Genomic DNA, 16,014 nt, shown 5'->3' with positions numbered 1-16,014 from the left:
GAACCCGCGGGAGGAAATATCTCTTGAACTGCACAGTGCGCGACCATTTAGCTACTAGTCTAGGGTGTGAGGATGAACACCCTGCCGACGGCGAGCGGTGTGGTGATAGAAGCTGGCCGTTGGCATCATGTCAAACTATTATTCAGAGCATAGACCATCGTACAAGCGGTAGAACACATACAAGGAGGTAAAGTCTCTCCTTAGACTTAATACCGAGGCTCAATACCGCTTGTGAGTTTGGGACTGTTCATTTTGTATTGGGAAGGGGGCGCTTTGGCACTGGAAGTGTTAAACACTCGGAGTAATTAACAATGGAGCCGCCATTAACAGGCATTCCCCTCTGTCAAAAATAGGCGGCCAATGGTCAACCATATGTATGGACTGACGTTTATCTGACATGACGTACCTATACATTTGATGTGCCCCTCCCCCGCAAAAAACGGCAGACTATTTTGTACCGAAAATTTTAGACATGGCGTCTCCGTTGTTAATTACTCCGAGGTTAAACACAACTTCTGGTATGCTGTCTGGCCCGCTCGACTTATTTAATTCTTTATATGGCAACTTTTTTTCCTATCACATAAGCTGTCAGTTTCAAACTGTCATTTATTTTCATAGTCATTTTATTGCCAGGTGCAGTTCTTATTGAAATTCCCACTTTTTTTGTGACACGACACGCTGGTCAGACTCTATGAGTACCGCGGGATGGTGGGCGGCACGGAGCTACCGTTGTCATTCGAGGCAAAAAGAGTACCAAAGATCGGTTTTCTCTTTTACACTGTGAGCCAGAGCACCGTCAGCTTTTCGCAGTGGTGGTAAAGAAGACTGACAAAAATTCCTTCGGCAGCTTTGGCAAGTGCTTAGAACGCGCGACTCCCCACTGGGTAGCCCGCTAGATTTTCAGTAATCCTGCCAAAGAAATCGTATTTGGCTCTGATAATGGCTTTCTTACTGGACCTCGAGGCAGCATTTAATTTGCGTTTCACATCGGAGACGTTCGGATCCTTATTAGCTACGGCCTTTGTCCAAGCCCTGTAAGCGGCTTGCTTGCAAACTGTAGTTTCTTTACAGGGCTGGTTAAACCAAGGACGTCTCTTTGCTCCCGCACCTATTACCGAATTGGGAATGAAACAATCCATTTTTGTGTTGCTGTTGATGCCCCAAAAAACCACCAGTATCGTCTCGGGGATATTGGCTGCGCAGGATATTCTGATGTGAATCAGAGCTGCCTACACGGGTACGACGCGTAGAATTCACGCAGTCCGTTCCAATCTGCTGATTTATACTGCCGTACGCGTCGTGAGCTAGTTGGCCGTGGTGGATCGCATGGTGCAAGTGTCCGGACTAGACAGTGATTGGATGAACATAATTTTATAAAAAAAAAAAACCAGAGGCAGTAATCGGATGAACCGAGAAGCGCGTTCACTGAGACAGAATATCCGTCCGGACGTGTGGTCTGCAGAAGGTCTAATAGAGAGCTTGTATGGTATCGGTTTTCTCGTGGGGGAAATTACCAGTGGCGAGAGTTCATAGGCCAGAGACAATTCGTAAGCAGACCTTCCTGCGTGGTCGGCGGACCAGGACCCAAGCCAATCAATGTAGGGTAAAGGCACCAGTAGTCAGCCTTATAACGACTTTTTTAAGTTTGAACGTTCGGCATTTCTACAGGATTACTCGGATAATTAAACAAATGACATAGTTAGATCAATTGTTTATCATAATTTTAAAACAAAATATTTAAAAAAATAATAATCCTCTTTATAATATCTCTAATTTAGTTTAAACAAAAAGTGGCACTTTTCTCCAGTAGTCAGCCTCCAAAATCCAGTAAGCAGCCTCTGTGTACCCAGTACTCAGCCTTTATAATATTCATAATGATTTGATAAAAATCACTTATATTAACCAACAATATGATTATCATTATTATTTTTTGATTATCATTTTTTTTTATTAGTACATACAATTCTTATGAAACGAAATTTGTTAGTTATGTACTTAACTAAAAAAGTTGTCAAGCGGACCCCAGACTCCCATGAGCCGTGGCAAAAATGCCGGGATAACGCGAGGAAGAAGAAGGTACCTTTTCTGTAAAAAATAATGAAACGATTCTATGCAGATCTAATTATCATTAATAAACAAAGTCTTATACCTACCAGGAAAAAGCAAAATGATAGTTATGTACAGTTAACGTCATAAATATGTATACACTTTTGAACCTTATTTCAAACAGATAGGGTTTAAAAATGTGGACTTCTTTTTGGCGGCGACGTTCCAAGCAACGTCAATGGCTGAGTATTGGATCCGCGAAGTGAAGTGAAGAAGTTCCAGTGGTCAGCCGCATTATAACGTAATTTCAAATGCGGCTGACTACTGGATTTTACTTAAAATTGACTAGGGCATGCCTAACTAAATTTGAAAATGTAAATTTAACGGTCCTAACGGTCGCATTGGTTCGAAAATAATAAAATAAACGAATAACCCAAAGGTCAGCCGTGGGGGGCTGAACACTGGGTTTTTTGGAAAAAAGTGTTATCCAGTGGCCAGCCCCCTCAATTTATAAGTGAAATATTGATATTTTCATCAAAACATAATCCAATTTAAAAGATAAACTAATAATCAAACCAATCATTAACAAAAATAATAACTTATAACATTAAAACATAGTTTTTCTTGCCTGTTAAGAGAACACCACGTGCAGAAAAAAATATGGCGGACATGACACTTTTGCACTCTTCGACAAACAGCACCTGTATGAACGAGTATATTTCTTCCCCCCGTTCCCTCACCGCACCTATCGTGTGACGTATTAACCAATAAGGAATCAAAGCTCCTATTTGAGTAATCGCGATTTGTTTAAACGAATATACCAGATATTTATGACCAATAAACGACTCAAAAGGCTGACCACTGATCCCTGGCTGGCCACTGGTGCTGTTACCCTAGTAGGCGTTGAAATCCCCCAAAATCACCGTAAGACCTGTACAGGCACGCGTAGACGTGAGTGTGGCCACTGTAGTCTACGCACACGCACACCCACAGAACTGACAGGTCAATAGCTGTCTACATAGGCATCAAGGTGGTGACAGCAGACATCCTGCCGGACATACACTACATATCCCGGCGTGTCTCATGAACTTGTGTTCAAGTGTATAGCCGGGATATATTTAATAAGTATGCAATGTCTGCCGGGCAGGATATCTGCGTCTCCATAAGAAACACGATGGTCGGCTGCACAGATTCTAGGTGGTGATGGACTGGGATGGACATAATTATTATAAGGCCTTGTCAAGTTAGTAGGTAATGGTTATAAAGTCTGACAAAAAAGAGTAAAAATTAAAAAGTGGCAACACTGTAGTAAGGTCAGGTTTTTCTTAGATTGATTTGAAAAGGACGACACTACAGTATTGCCACTTTTTAATTTCTACTCTTTTTTGCTTATAAGTGTTTGATTATGCAAAATATTCTTGTTGAAATCAAAAATAAATACAGATTCGCAACTCAATTTCTATACAAATGAATAGGAAGCATTCACATACACCAGAGTAAACACACGAAACTGTCATTTTCGTAACTTTACCTCGGTCCAAATGTTTTAAATGGATTTATAATTTGCGAAAGTGGTACTTTCGTGAGTTCACTATGGTGAAAAATCTTATCTTTTTTTTGCTATCTATGGAGATGCATAATTGCGAACGTGCTGTAATTCCCAATTCCAATAAAATAATGCATATCTGACAAATTGATCATGTAATACATGCATTTTGAAAACACTGTGTGTATACTATATCAATACAACTGCAACGACTACTTCAAAAAAACAAAATGGAATTTTTAGGAGCTTCAAATCGCTCTCCTCAAAAATGTGTTTTTTACAGTTATGTTAGTTTAGCATGGGGGCGACGACTTTATCAAAATATTTTTGACGATATAAATATTAGTAATTTTATAACCCAAAACTGCTTAGGAAAGAAAATTAAACGAATAAAAACGATTATCGTATTAAAAACTTGTTATTTTAAATGTACAGCGAATAAAATAATTTAAATAAATTTTCGGTTACTGATGAAGTTAAAGTGACGTCACAAAGTTTGTGTCTCCCCCATTCCCCATGTCACAATATGTCACATTTTCTTGACCCCCTCCCTCCCCCTAAACGTGTGATGTAATTAATGGATGACCCCTATGATAATACTATTGCTTATTCTGTGGTATAGGTACCTAATTATTTCTACGTTTTAGTTATTGGCGTATACAAACTGCCACCCTACTGCTATTTATCACTACACATTATAATGTTACATTAGTGTAGGTACTTTTACAATGTTTGTTTTGAGCAACAGATTATGTTTTTTATTTGTAATAATACGTCCAAAAATAACAAATAATTAATTAGCCTACGAGAGAAGAGCGGCGACCACAGAACAATAATAGGTCTGTGGCGGCGACCCCAGGTCTGGCGCATTTTTAATCCAGCGTATTTCGCTAGCCGTACAAAGGGGAAACGCCAGCAGCCGTGCTAGATACATTTAGCCGGGTACCTATGGCCTAATAGCATGTAATACCCTTAATTTATTTTTATATTTACCTTGTTATAAATTTGTAAATTTCTGTTCTTATTTGTATTTATGTTGTAAAAGAAATAAGCGACCTATCTACGTTTTATGTACAACATTTGTAACGTTTTACTTTTTCCCTGTGACTTATAATTTTTCCAATAAAGGAACATTACGATAGGCCGTTTTGAGACTAACTTTGCCCATTAGCGAGAATAATTAAAAATTCTATTTATTAATTTTATTTATTTAAATACTTAATATTATAAATTTCACTAGTGGAAACTGTGTGGCTTGTGAATGTGAATACTGTATTTACTATGTGTGTTGTATTTGCCTGTATGTTTCCCAAAGGTAAGTAAATAAATAAATCATAGTCACAGGGTCATTACCGACTAGGCCGGACCTTTAGATATGTTTTCTAAGGCCCACTTGCACCATCCCACTAACCCGGGGTTAACCGGTTAAACCGTTAAGCTAGTGTCAAATTGTACTGGTTACCATGGTGACACTCCAGGTTTAACCTGTTAACCCCAGGTTAGTGAATGGTGCAAGTCGCCCTAAAGGTTTAAAGTAAATAAATAAATCATAGGCACGGGGTCATTAATTACCGACTAGGCCTGACCGGCCGACTAATCATTATTGTGACCTTAAACCGTTAGTTATTTTGTATATGTGTGAAGCATAATTAAGAGGATACGGGAGCTGAGATTTAAATATTTTAGGTAAATATATCAGTCTCGCTAACGGAAGCGGCTCTTAAAACTAGTGCGCCAAGGACAAGGCGAAAATCCTGCGTAAAAATTTCAAAAAACGAGGTTACCTGACTGTTTCCTCCTCCAAAACTTAACCAAATGTAACGAAATTTTGAAATCTAAATGGTAATGAAATTATCTCAGTCGGACTCTTTTGCTTTTTAGGCTAATTGATGTCAGTTTTGAATAATATGCTTCTCTTTGCGGCCTAGCAATTTAGGCAGTTTTTATGAATATTTGAAATGATCTAGCACCTTAAAAAACAAATATATCAAAAAAAAGGCAAACAGTCTGACACAGATATTAATAATTATCTGTGTTGAAAAAATCACTACTCTAGCTTCAAAAACGACGGAGGAAACAGTCGAGTACGTTTGTATGGAGAAATGACCAATCTTGTTGCCTCTTAAGGTCTTGCCAGTAATTTGTCTAATAGTTAATGCGCTCCACTCACTATCAGTAGTATAATGTCATTATTTTGACATTACTTCAAAAATATTAAAAAATGTTTAATAACTTCATTATCGTCCATCATTCTTTCTGTCATTTCTGATTCCATCATTCTAATCAATTCACTGTCAGTAGTAATGTCATTTCTAACATCATTACTTTGACATAACTCCAATACTGACGGAAATTATTTAAAACGAAACTTCATTACTTGCCGTCATTCCTTCATGACAATCCCTACACTATCAGTAAAAACGTCATTCCATCAAAGTAATGTCAGTATTCATGATAGTGTCGGGGCCGTATATGATATTACAAACAAACAATACATGTACGTATGTAAATATTCTTGTTAATCTATACAACAAGACAACTACCCAAAGCGACATTTTATTCACTCAACTTCACCATGCTTAATGGGTCAAACAGATCACTGTGTTACGTCTTTCCTGTAGTTGTAGACATACACAAGAGTTAAGGGATACAAAGGTTAATTTTCTTATTTAACCCTTATCCACGTGAAAAGGTCCTCCTTTTATTTAGAGAACTATGACATAATCATTACTTACATGCTCATAAGCTGTTAACTATTGCCCACAGGAGAGAAAAGTAGTGTGTTCGCGCGAACTGTACATTTTTCTCTCCTGTGGGCAATTAGTTAACAGCTTGTGGGCATGTAAGTAATGATTTTATCATAGTTCTCTAAATAAAAGGAGGACCTTTTCACGTGGATAAGGGTTAAATAAGAAAATTAACCTTTATAGCCCTTAACTCTTAGTGTATGTCTACAGGAAAGAACGTAACACAGTGATCTGTTTGACCCTAATAGACATTGAATTTGGACTTCATCCCGCTGAAATACGGTGAATATTTGAATGAACTTTTCAATGGTTAGGACTTTTATGTGTGTGACATTTACATACCTATTAATACTAATGAGATCTTGTAAAGGGGCCCACTGATTAACAGTCCGCCGGACGGTATCGGCCTGTCAGTTGTTCGGAACTGTCAAAATTTTGTTCTAACTGACAGGCCGATACCGTCCGGCGGACTGTTAATCGGTGGGCCCCTTAAGAAGATAATGTTATTTTAATATTCTTGTTATAATATATACTTATAAATCAATCAACAGTTAATTAATCTATTATAATTTCATTAATCATAATAGATAATTAATTAACTGGTTCTGTATCAATTACATATATTAATATACAATTAATAAAGTTTAAAGTTCAAAGTTTTACTTTATGTCAGAATTTTAGTTTTACTGTAGTTTAAATTTGCTAGGTGTTGAATGTTACTTAGGAGCTCTTTCTGATCCTAAAGAAAAAATAGCTAATATATTAAAAATAAAATCATTTAAGGGAACTTTCTCTGAAAACTAAATTAAGTAATAACTTGGTTCCTATAATTCTTAAAATCAATGAAATGACTATAAAATCACGTATTTTAATCGCTATAGGTACAACTATATTAAGTTTAAAGCATTAAACTGCTTTCCACAATAGTTTATCCAGTATAAAAAAGGATTTCTAAAACTTACTTGTCTTAAAAATGGTGTACTAATTGTCTTCATTTTTAAGCCTAAGATAATATGCACAACACCCCTTTGAGTCACTCGGAAAAGAAAATATTTTTTCAGGTGACTAAAATTTCGAGATAAAGCCAGCCGCTCTTTCGCTCTAACCATATTCGACTGATCCTAATGACATGACTAACGGTTATTGCAGGAATTGGTCAAGTAATTACATGATTAATAATCTCCGGTTGCCACACACGAGCACGACGGATCGGAAATAAATATCGACTTTGGCTAGGCTAATCTGATCAATTAGATAAGTGACGTCATAATTTAGTAAAAATTAGTGATGTACCGACTATTGATTTGGCCGACTAGCCGACTAGCTGACTAATCGGCCCTCGGATGGCCGGTTAGTCGGCCGACTAGTCGGCTAGTCGGCCAGATCATTTTTTTTGCCTCTGAGTTCGGTACAGATGCACTTAAAAGCAATCGTTTCACCCTATCAAAACGGTGCTAAAGCTAAAAAATAAAATAAAATAAACAACCTAAGGCTATATTTCATACGACAACCGGACAATCGGACATAAGAAAGCGACCACACTGTCAATAATTCGAAACAAAAGTTTTCGTAAGTACCCTAAATAGTAATTTGGGTAAAATCTAAAAGCTTAATGTTATAATATATGCTGTTTATTTCTTTTTGCCCTGTTTTTCTGTCACTTATAAAGTGCCGACTAATCGGCCATTTTTGCCGACTAGTCGCCGACTAATCGCCGACTACAAATCAGGCCGGATAGTCGGCTTTCCCGACTAGTCGGTACATCCCTAGTAAAAATGCGACTTTTAAGAGTCACTCGAACCTATACTCTGTATGTTTAGGTACTTAAATAAAAGTAAACAAATAATTTGTACATTTACGGGTAATTATAACATTTATTGATGTTGACGGGCTACCCGAGATTTTCATCAATTTTTTTCGTAAAAAAAAAACCTTTTTACGTACCTATCTAGTTTCCAGTGAAGGATCTTACATGTACGAAATGTACATATTTAAGTTCGTCCTTGAAGTCTCGAAAAACGTGTCGTGGGTTTTAATTTTAAACTAATTAACACAAAAGCTGTAAACTGTCGTATTTCTTGTGACAATTGTCATTAGCTTCGCAAAATAAGTACTTATTAACTAGCGATATAGTGGAGTAATTTTTTAATTAACATGTTGGTGGCAAACAACCACACCGCCCGTCTGATGGTAAGCGGTTACCGTAGCCTATGGAGGCCTGTGACGTCAGTAACAGTGATGTCGACAAATGTCGCACCTGTCACGTTGGTGAAATAGGGCCCAGGCCACATAAATTATGTCATATAAACTATCGGGTATCGGGTCGTCCGGCATGGGAACGAAATCATAAAATACCCGATAGTCGGGTTTTCGGCGCCGAAAGTGTTAAGAACTACGATCATTAGCCCAAATCTAATGTTTAATTTGTCTTTATTTGTTTTTATTTGTAGTTTCTTTGTATTGTTTTTTTTTTGTAGTTTCACAGTGCCTTGGTTTTACTGTAATGCTGTGTTACTTATTTGACTGATAAATAAATAAATAAATAAATTAGAAAATAATACAAAAAATTCAAAATGCACTGTCTCCGTTACAGCATCGAATCGCATATTAGAAGTTTTAGGCAAAAAAACAGTTATTATTATTAGGCATAAATTTTTAGTAATCTTTTGGGCCTTTTGGGCCCTATACAGCACAACTGAGGTCTAAACCGCGATTTTAGACACACACATATAAAAGGTTAATCTTCATTGATTTATGTTCAAAAACAACAGTATGGAAAATACCTATCCTAACTCATTGATTGAAGAAATCTTAAAAAGGAAAAAAAATATTATTCAGGTGAAATAAACCCTATTTGGCAGAATTTTTTCTTCTGCCAAACTGCAGGGCAGTTTGCTGACAGAGGGAACTCCTGTGTAATAAACATAGAAGATGGGTAGACTTAGCTAATTGCCTAATTAATTGTTAACTTATGTACATCTTATTGCTTAAAAGAAAAGAAATGAAAATATTTTTTCACCTCAGCAGCTCGAACAAGGGTACTTTGCTTCTTAAAAACAGTGAGCAAAATGTCATTCAAGTGACTTTTATAGTCAAATGTCATTTCAACATGCGGGGTCTAATACAAGTTCAATATACTTGGGTTCCATTATCTCTGTCCCTCTATACCTCGTTTTTTTTAGCATTGGAAAAAAGGTAAACAATCTTGATGTGTTGATGTGTCTTTTAATTGAAAAACACATTTTAAAAATAAGTTACGGCAAATATGTAACAATTATGAATCTAAAACGATCATTTAAATTCTTCTGCTTTCATAAGTAATAAATAGTTTTTGGTTTTTAAAAAGCGTTTTTCAATTAAAAGACATGTCAAGATCGCTTACCTTCTTGCAAGTTCTTTCTAATGCTAAAAAAAACAAATCATAGATATGTTCTCACTGCTTAGGGTGAAAAATTTTGTGTACTACACGAGATCAAAGTTATTTACATCTCGTGCGCTTTTGAATCCCTTCTACGCTCAAGATTCTATATTAATCTTTCGCTTGCACGGGACTCAAAATAAGCACTCGAAGAAATATCAAACTTTGATCTCTTGTTGTACAAATAACTATTTTACAATCGTACTAATGCCAATTAATATAAATCATAACATTTGAATGTTCACTTTTGTTCTTGGCTATCAAATATTTTGCGTGCAATAGTTTAGAGACTTAAATGAACTTGCTGTGACTTCTGTTAACGTAGAAACTGTAGTAGGTCATTTAGCTCTTTAAAATGGATCGAAGTGAACGACTGACAGCCAAATCTGTTGAGCAAAATTTAGTCGTTTATTAAGTATAATTTGTATAGGTAAGTGGCACTAAATATGTATAATACTCATAAATCTCATAATTTGTGATATGTATGACGAAATCAATAGAGAATAAGCCTGGCCATCCAAAAAGGAAACGCTGCCAGCCTCCTGGGCACCATAACAAACGAAGGTGACCTGGGGAGCATTTTTAGGGTTCCGTACCCAAAGGGTAAAACGGGACCCTATTACTAAGACTTCGCTGTCCGTCCGTCTGTCACCAGGCTGTATCTCACGAACCGTGATAGCTATTAGACAGTTGAAATTTTCACAGATGATGTATTTCTGTTGCCGCTATAACAACAAATACTAAAAACAGAATAAAATAAAGATTTAAATGGGGCTCCCATACAACAAACGTGATTTTTTACCAAAGTTAAGCAACGTCGGGAGTGGTCAGTACCTACTTGGATGGGTGACCGTTTTTTTTTTTTTTTGCTTTTTTTTGTTTTTTTTTGCATTTATAAGTTCTGTTTTTTTATTTATAAGTTCTGTTAAATTTTAGTTTTAATTTTAATGTTGTTTTTATTATCACTTTGTTTGATACAAAATTAATTACAATCGTATCAATAGGTAGTGAAAAAATATGGTTGAGACATTGGGTCGCCCTTATCGTGACGATGCGATGACGTTGAACAACGACAATAGTTATTTGTTTTACAAGGGGGCAAAGTTGTTGTTTAACCGCTCGTGCTAATATTGATACCCGAGTAAGCGAAAGATTCCAAAATTGAACCACGAGCGTAGCGAGTGATTCGAAAAATGGAATCTTGAGCGTTGCGAGGGTTTCAAAGCACGAGGGTTAAACAAAATTTGCCCCCGAGTGAAACACAAAATTTTTCACCCCACCAACCCGAAGCAAATATTAAATGTAAAATATCAGACAAGATCAAACTAAATCAAATCCAAATGAATGTTATTAAATATTAACATCCAAAATCATCATTTAAAAGTGAATTCTACCAGCAAACACGAGAAAACAACTCAGAATTTGCATTTGATTACTTTGCCTTTGATTACATGTGAATAAAATGTAACTTTGCTATCAGTTTTTGAAGTGCAAAGTAAGACTTTCCGAGCTGGTGTGGTGAAAAATAAATTGTAGAAAACAATAACTTTATTTTATTAACAGGAACGTTGGTGCGTAAATTATTTAGGTACGTACCTAAATCATTATCATTTACAATGTAATTGTCATTACCTACTCGTAAATCGTTAATCAATCAGATCTTAAGCATGGTAGTATTTTCTTCATCATCTCCGGGAACTTTCTTGTCACTGAGGAACCGTCCGTGGTTAAAGAAGTCTTCAATCTCCTGCAGAGTTCTGTCCTTAGTTTCTGGAAGGATGAAGTAAAATACTACTAGAGAGAGTCCCATGGCTACGCCGAAGATAGCAAAGGTTCCATACACTTTTACACTTTCTAGCATCGCGGGAGTAACCTTCAAAGCGACCATGAGACAGATAGACAGCGTCAATCCTGACATTGCAGATCCCGCTCCTCTATGAGCTACCGGGAACACCTCTCCAAGTAACGCTAGAGGTATAGGAGTACACCCCAAGTTTGCCAATAAAAAGTACAGCATTAACATCGACACAGGCAGCCAAGCTCGGTCCTTCGATATCACGTCTATAGCACTCAAGTAAAGGTAGGTACAGATGGCCATCAAGACAGCTATAGATGCTCCACCAGTGACGAACAGCAAGGTACGTCTCTTTAGCATGCGAACCAGCGCCGACGAGAACATGGAGCTGAATGTCGTTATCAGATCTATAATTATCATGTAGTAGAAGGTTCTGGACTTATCTCCAGAGATTTCTTCGATGATCCGCAAGGCGTAGGCCGGGAAAATGTGTCTTCCGCACGTCTCTAGCAAAATAGCAGCAAAGAGTATTATGAGCAGAGGTTTCAGAAAGTCCTTTCGAGTGAACTTTTGCAAAAAGATTACCACGTGTCTTTGGAAGCTGGATTTCTCTCGTATTTCAGAAAGCCTCTGCTTTTGAGCTTTAGTCATACTACCGTACTCGTTTCTAGAGTTTTGGTCGTCACCTCGCAGCCACAACCACGCTTTCTCGCTCTGCTGGAACTTAAATTTAGCAGCCAGCCACGTTGGACTTTCTGGCCAGGTGCAGATAATCCCAAAAGCAATGACATGGGGCGCTAGTCCGAAAATTGCAACCGTTCTCCAAGTGTAGAAATGGCCCACAATGTGAACTAGAGTATTGCCGACGCAGACGGCCGCAGTCTTGAGGTTTAGGAACATGCCCCGGAGCTGTGGGCTGGTGTACTCCCCTATAATAACGGCTCCTAAAGTAGTGCTGGCTCCGGCTGTGAAGCCTCCGAGGATCCTGCCAGCCATGAGGGTGGTCACGTCCGTGGCAAAGTAGATGAGTAGCCAGCCTAGCGTGCCTGGTAGAATGACCATAGCATGTGCGGTCTTCCGGCCCCACAGCTCCATGAAGAAAGCGGAGATCAGGTAGCCGGGGAAGCACGCCAGGCCAACCACAGACGCTGGAATGACAAAAAAAAATTAATGTTGTTTCTTTACACAACTTCTTTTGTTTACTGGACGCCGTCCTGTTGGTCATCCTAAATATCGTTGGGCAGATAGAGTGGAGGCAGATCTCCGTGAGATCAGCGTCGGCGAAAGCTGCCGTGATACCGCAAAGTGGTGTGCTATTGTGTTGGAATCAAGATTTATTTTGGGTCATCATGGCAACTAAGTAAGTAAGTTTTTTACACAATCTGCCTCTTACCGGCTAGATACCAGAAGAGATACATACAAAGCCAAGACATAGTTTCCAAGTCAGTCTTGATGGTGGAATCATCAGCCTTTAGCCCCGGCAGCAGGACAACCGGGAAGCTCAAGACCATGCCTTGTCCCAACATGTTTAGGAGTACGCCTGACACCGCCCATGACTGGAAAAGAAAGAGTATTTCATTTTAACACTTTGCTTGTAACTGACTAAATAAAAATAATTGGCCAAGCCCGCAGTCACTGTAATTTATGCTAATAATTATTTTAGCAACTTACCTGCCTCACTGCTGGTGAGAACATCATGAAATTCGATGAACGTCCAATCCTGATAACGCGCGTCTATGCTTCAAGGCAGATGAACATCCAATCCTGATAAACTCGCGTCTCTGCTCCAAGCCACATGAACAACCAATCCTAATAAACTCGCGTCTCTGCTTCAAGGCAGATGGCTGTTTCAGATGACGATTGCACCATAACCGTTTACAATTACCATTTATAGTATAGGAAGATAAACATGGTAAGATAACATAGATAATGTTTATTGTGTTAAGGCTTCGATTGTAACTTCTTTTAACTGATTGTCGAATAAATTAATAAATAAATATTATAGGACATTCTTACACAGATTGCGTAAGTTCCACAGTAAGCACTAGAAGGCTTGTGTTGTGGGTACTCGGATAACGATATATATATATATAATATCATCATCATCATAATTTAAGAGTATGGCTCTTGTCGGTGGAGTATGCGCCAGTTTTCGCGGTCCTCGGCCAGGTTCTTTAGGTCCCTGTAAGACACGACACTTGCTTTTAGTTGTTGTGTATAGCTTGCTCGTGGTTTTCCGTGGAAAACACCCGTGACTCAGGAACAAATATCTGTGTTCATCACACAAATAAATGCCCTTACCGGGATTCGAACCCGGGCCTGTTGGCTTCATAGGCAGGGTCACTACCCACTAGGCCAGACCGATCGTCATAGAATAGGCCAATCAAATAAGATTTTTTCGAAGAAAAAATTCCCAGCGAGCTGGAAATTTGACGTCTTAGTGGCCTTTGAATAGTTAGGTATACGTTTTCGCTTGTTTTTTTTTAATATTAGATACTTATCGTATTTAAGGGGGCATGTAAATCCAGGAAATTAAAATGGAACAAAAAATATGGTGCGCCACGCGAAACTTGCGATGAAAAAATTGGCTATAAAATTGGCGCGGGTTTTGATGTTTTATCGCAATAACTGAAAGTCGATATTAAACTTTCGTGAGACATATTTTAAAATGTTTATACGACCGGTTTCACTCGCTTGAATTTTTAGTCGCCATTGGCGACATGTTTCGAGCCCGTCGGGCGTCGGGTCGGGAAACTCTGAAAGTATTCAAAAAAATTCAAAAATTCAAAATTCTTTATTCAATAAAAACATGTACAAATGATCAAAGGGATGGAGCCTCCCTGTAAGCAAAATAAATGCTTGTGTTGGGAGTATAATTCGCTAGTCAAATCCTTGTTGTGGAGCTGAATTTGTTTAACGGATAAAACTGAATGACGAAGCCAGAATTAGACCAAGAAAAGTATGCAAAGATTTTGTAGAAATGTTATTTGAAACGTCAAACTTCTATGAAATTATGACGTGTAAATAACACTTGCACTGCGTGGGCTATCAAAATCGCTGCAGATTTTTCTTTGCCTAACTCTATCAAGTGGATTCATTCTCTGGAGTTAGATTTCTCTGTATCTGTATATTTAATATAATGCCATACGATTAACTAAATGATTGTGCTGGAATGCGGCTGAATGCAGAGAGCAGCCTAGGCCACTACACTAGTTTCTGCCTGCGTCCTGGTCTGCGTGACATTATGATGATGATGATAAAAACTCCCCTACGTCCTTCCCCGGGCCTCAAACTATCGGCTCGATTTGGAAAATGAATTAGATTTCTACTAGACTTCAACAAGTTACGATATGTGTAATTTGTAAGATAGATATGTCAAATTTGACGTTTCCGCGATTCTGGAGGTCCTCTTGAACGATTTCGACAAGTTATGACTTAGATATCCAAGTAACATCTAGTCGATATCTAATGTAGATCTAGTTGATCTCTATATCGTCACAAGATCTTGTGATTATCTTGAAATCCGAATAGGCCTGTATCTCCATACCAAGCATCTAAATCGCTTCAGCGATTTACGAGTAAGAGTGAAAAAGATCAGACAGAGTCTTTTAGTCAGAGTCTTCAAATATTATAAAATAAATTTAAAAACCGGGCAAGTGCGAGTCGGACTCGCGCACGAAGGGTTCCGTACCATAATGCAAAAAAAAACAAAAAAAAGCAAAAAGAAAACGGTCACCCATCTAAATACTGACCCCTCCCGATGTTGCTTAACTTTGGTCAAAAATCACGTTTGTTGTATGGGAGCCCCATTTAAATCTTTATTTTATTCTGTTTTTAGTATTTGTTGTTATAGCGGCAACAGAAATATATCACCTGTGAAAATTTCAACTGTCTAGCTATCACGGTTCGTGAGATACAGCCTGGTGACAGACGGACGGACGGACGGACGGACGGACGGACGGACAGCGAAGTCTTAGTAATAGGGTCCCGTAGGGTAGGGTACCCTTTGGGTACGGAACCCTAAAAACTGATTAAAGTAGCAAACTAAAACTACTTATTTAAAAGACTTATCAATTATAAATAAACATATCTTACAATCTCAAGCGCAGGCTTTGTCGGATAAATAAAAAAAAATGTCATGTAACAATGAATAATGAAATTTTAAACAGCCTTACATGCCAATTCGAAGGCACACTGCCAGCAGAATGATATATGAATGATGTTATTTAGTTATCGTGCGTCTCGCTTGCAGTAATACTTGTACGTACAAGTACGAGCGAAAGGCACGATAACTGAATGAAATCAGATGTTATTTCTGATCACAGTGTACGTTCGAATTAGACTGTTAGTCAAAGTCAAATCTTTTATTGCTTATCAATTTATGTATTTGATGCTTATTTATAGCTTAAAGCTATGTACAGTCTCAACATGAACTCTTGATGAATACCTAATACATTAACAA

The 16,014-nt window shown here is 37.9% G+C and overlaps 2 protein-coding genes across 2 annotated transcripts in view; one reads left to right on the top strand and one right to left on the bottom strand.

Moving 5' to 3' along the window:
- The window catches only part of LOC134675422 (facilitated trehalose transporter Tret1-2 homolog), a 176,474-nt gene that overhangs the window by 51,022 nt on the left and 109,438 nt on the right, over nt 1-16,014 (top strand). The window lies entirely within an intron of this gene.
- On the bottom strand, nt 11,399-13,363 carry LOC134675518 (facilitated trehalose transporter Tret1-like). The gene is made up of 3 exons (XM_063533781.1): nt 13,224-13,363; nt 12,973-13,108; nt 11,399-12,700 (listed from the first exon to the last, which is right to left on the bottom strand). The coding sequence occupies exons 1-3, from the start codon at nt 13,248-13,250 to the stop codon at nt 11,412-11,414; spliced, it is 1,452 nt and encodes a 483-aa protein (XP_063389851.1). The 5' UTR covers nt 13,251-13,363; the 3' UTR covers nt 11,399-11,411.

This window comes from Cydia fagiglandana, chromosome 22 (genome assembly GCF_963556715.1).
Source record: "Cydia fagiglandana chromosome 22, ilCydFagi1.1, whole genome shotgun sequence".
NCBI classification, from domain to species: domain Eukaryota; kingdom Metazoa; phylum Arthropoda; class Insecta; order Lepidoptera; family Tortricidae; genus Cydia; species Cydia fagiglandana.
The sequence above is the reverse complement of the archived record's forward strand: the minus strand, read 5'-3'. Positions and strand labels throughout refer to the sequence as shown.

What these genes read in the sequence shown, in the direction of transcription:
- LOC134675518 (XM_063533781.1), bottom strand. Translation starts at nt 13,250, where the DNA reads ATGATGTTCTCACCAGCAGTGAGGCAG. An exon ending in TCTCACCAGCAGTGAGGCAG is followed by an intron (nt 13,109 to 13,223) that starts GTAAGTTGCTAA and finishes TTTCTTTTCCAG; the next exon opens with TCATGGGCGGTGTCAGGCGT. An exon ending in GGAAACTATGTCTTGGCTTT is followed by an intron (nt 12,701 to 12,972) that starts GTATGTATCTCT and finishes TTGTCATTCCAG; the next exon opens with CGTCTGTGGTTGGCCTGGCG.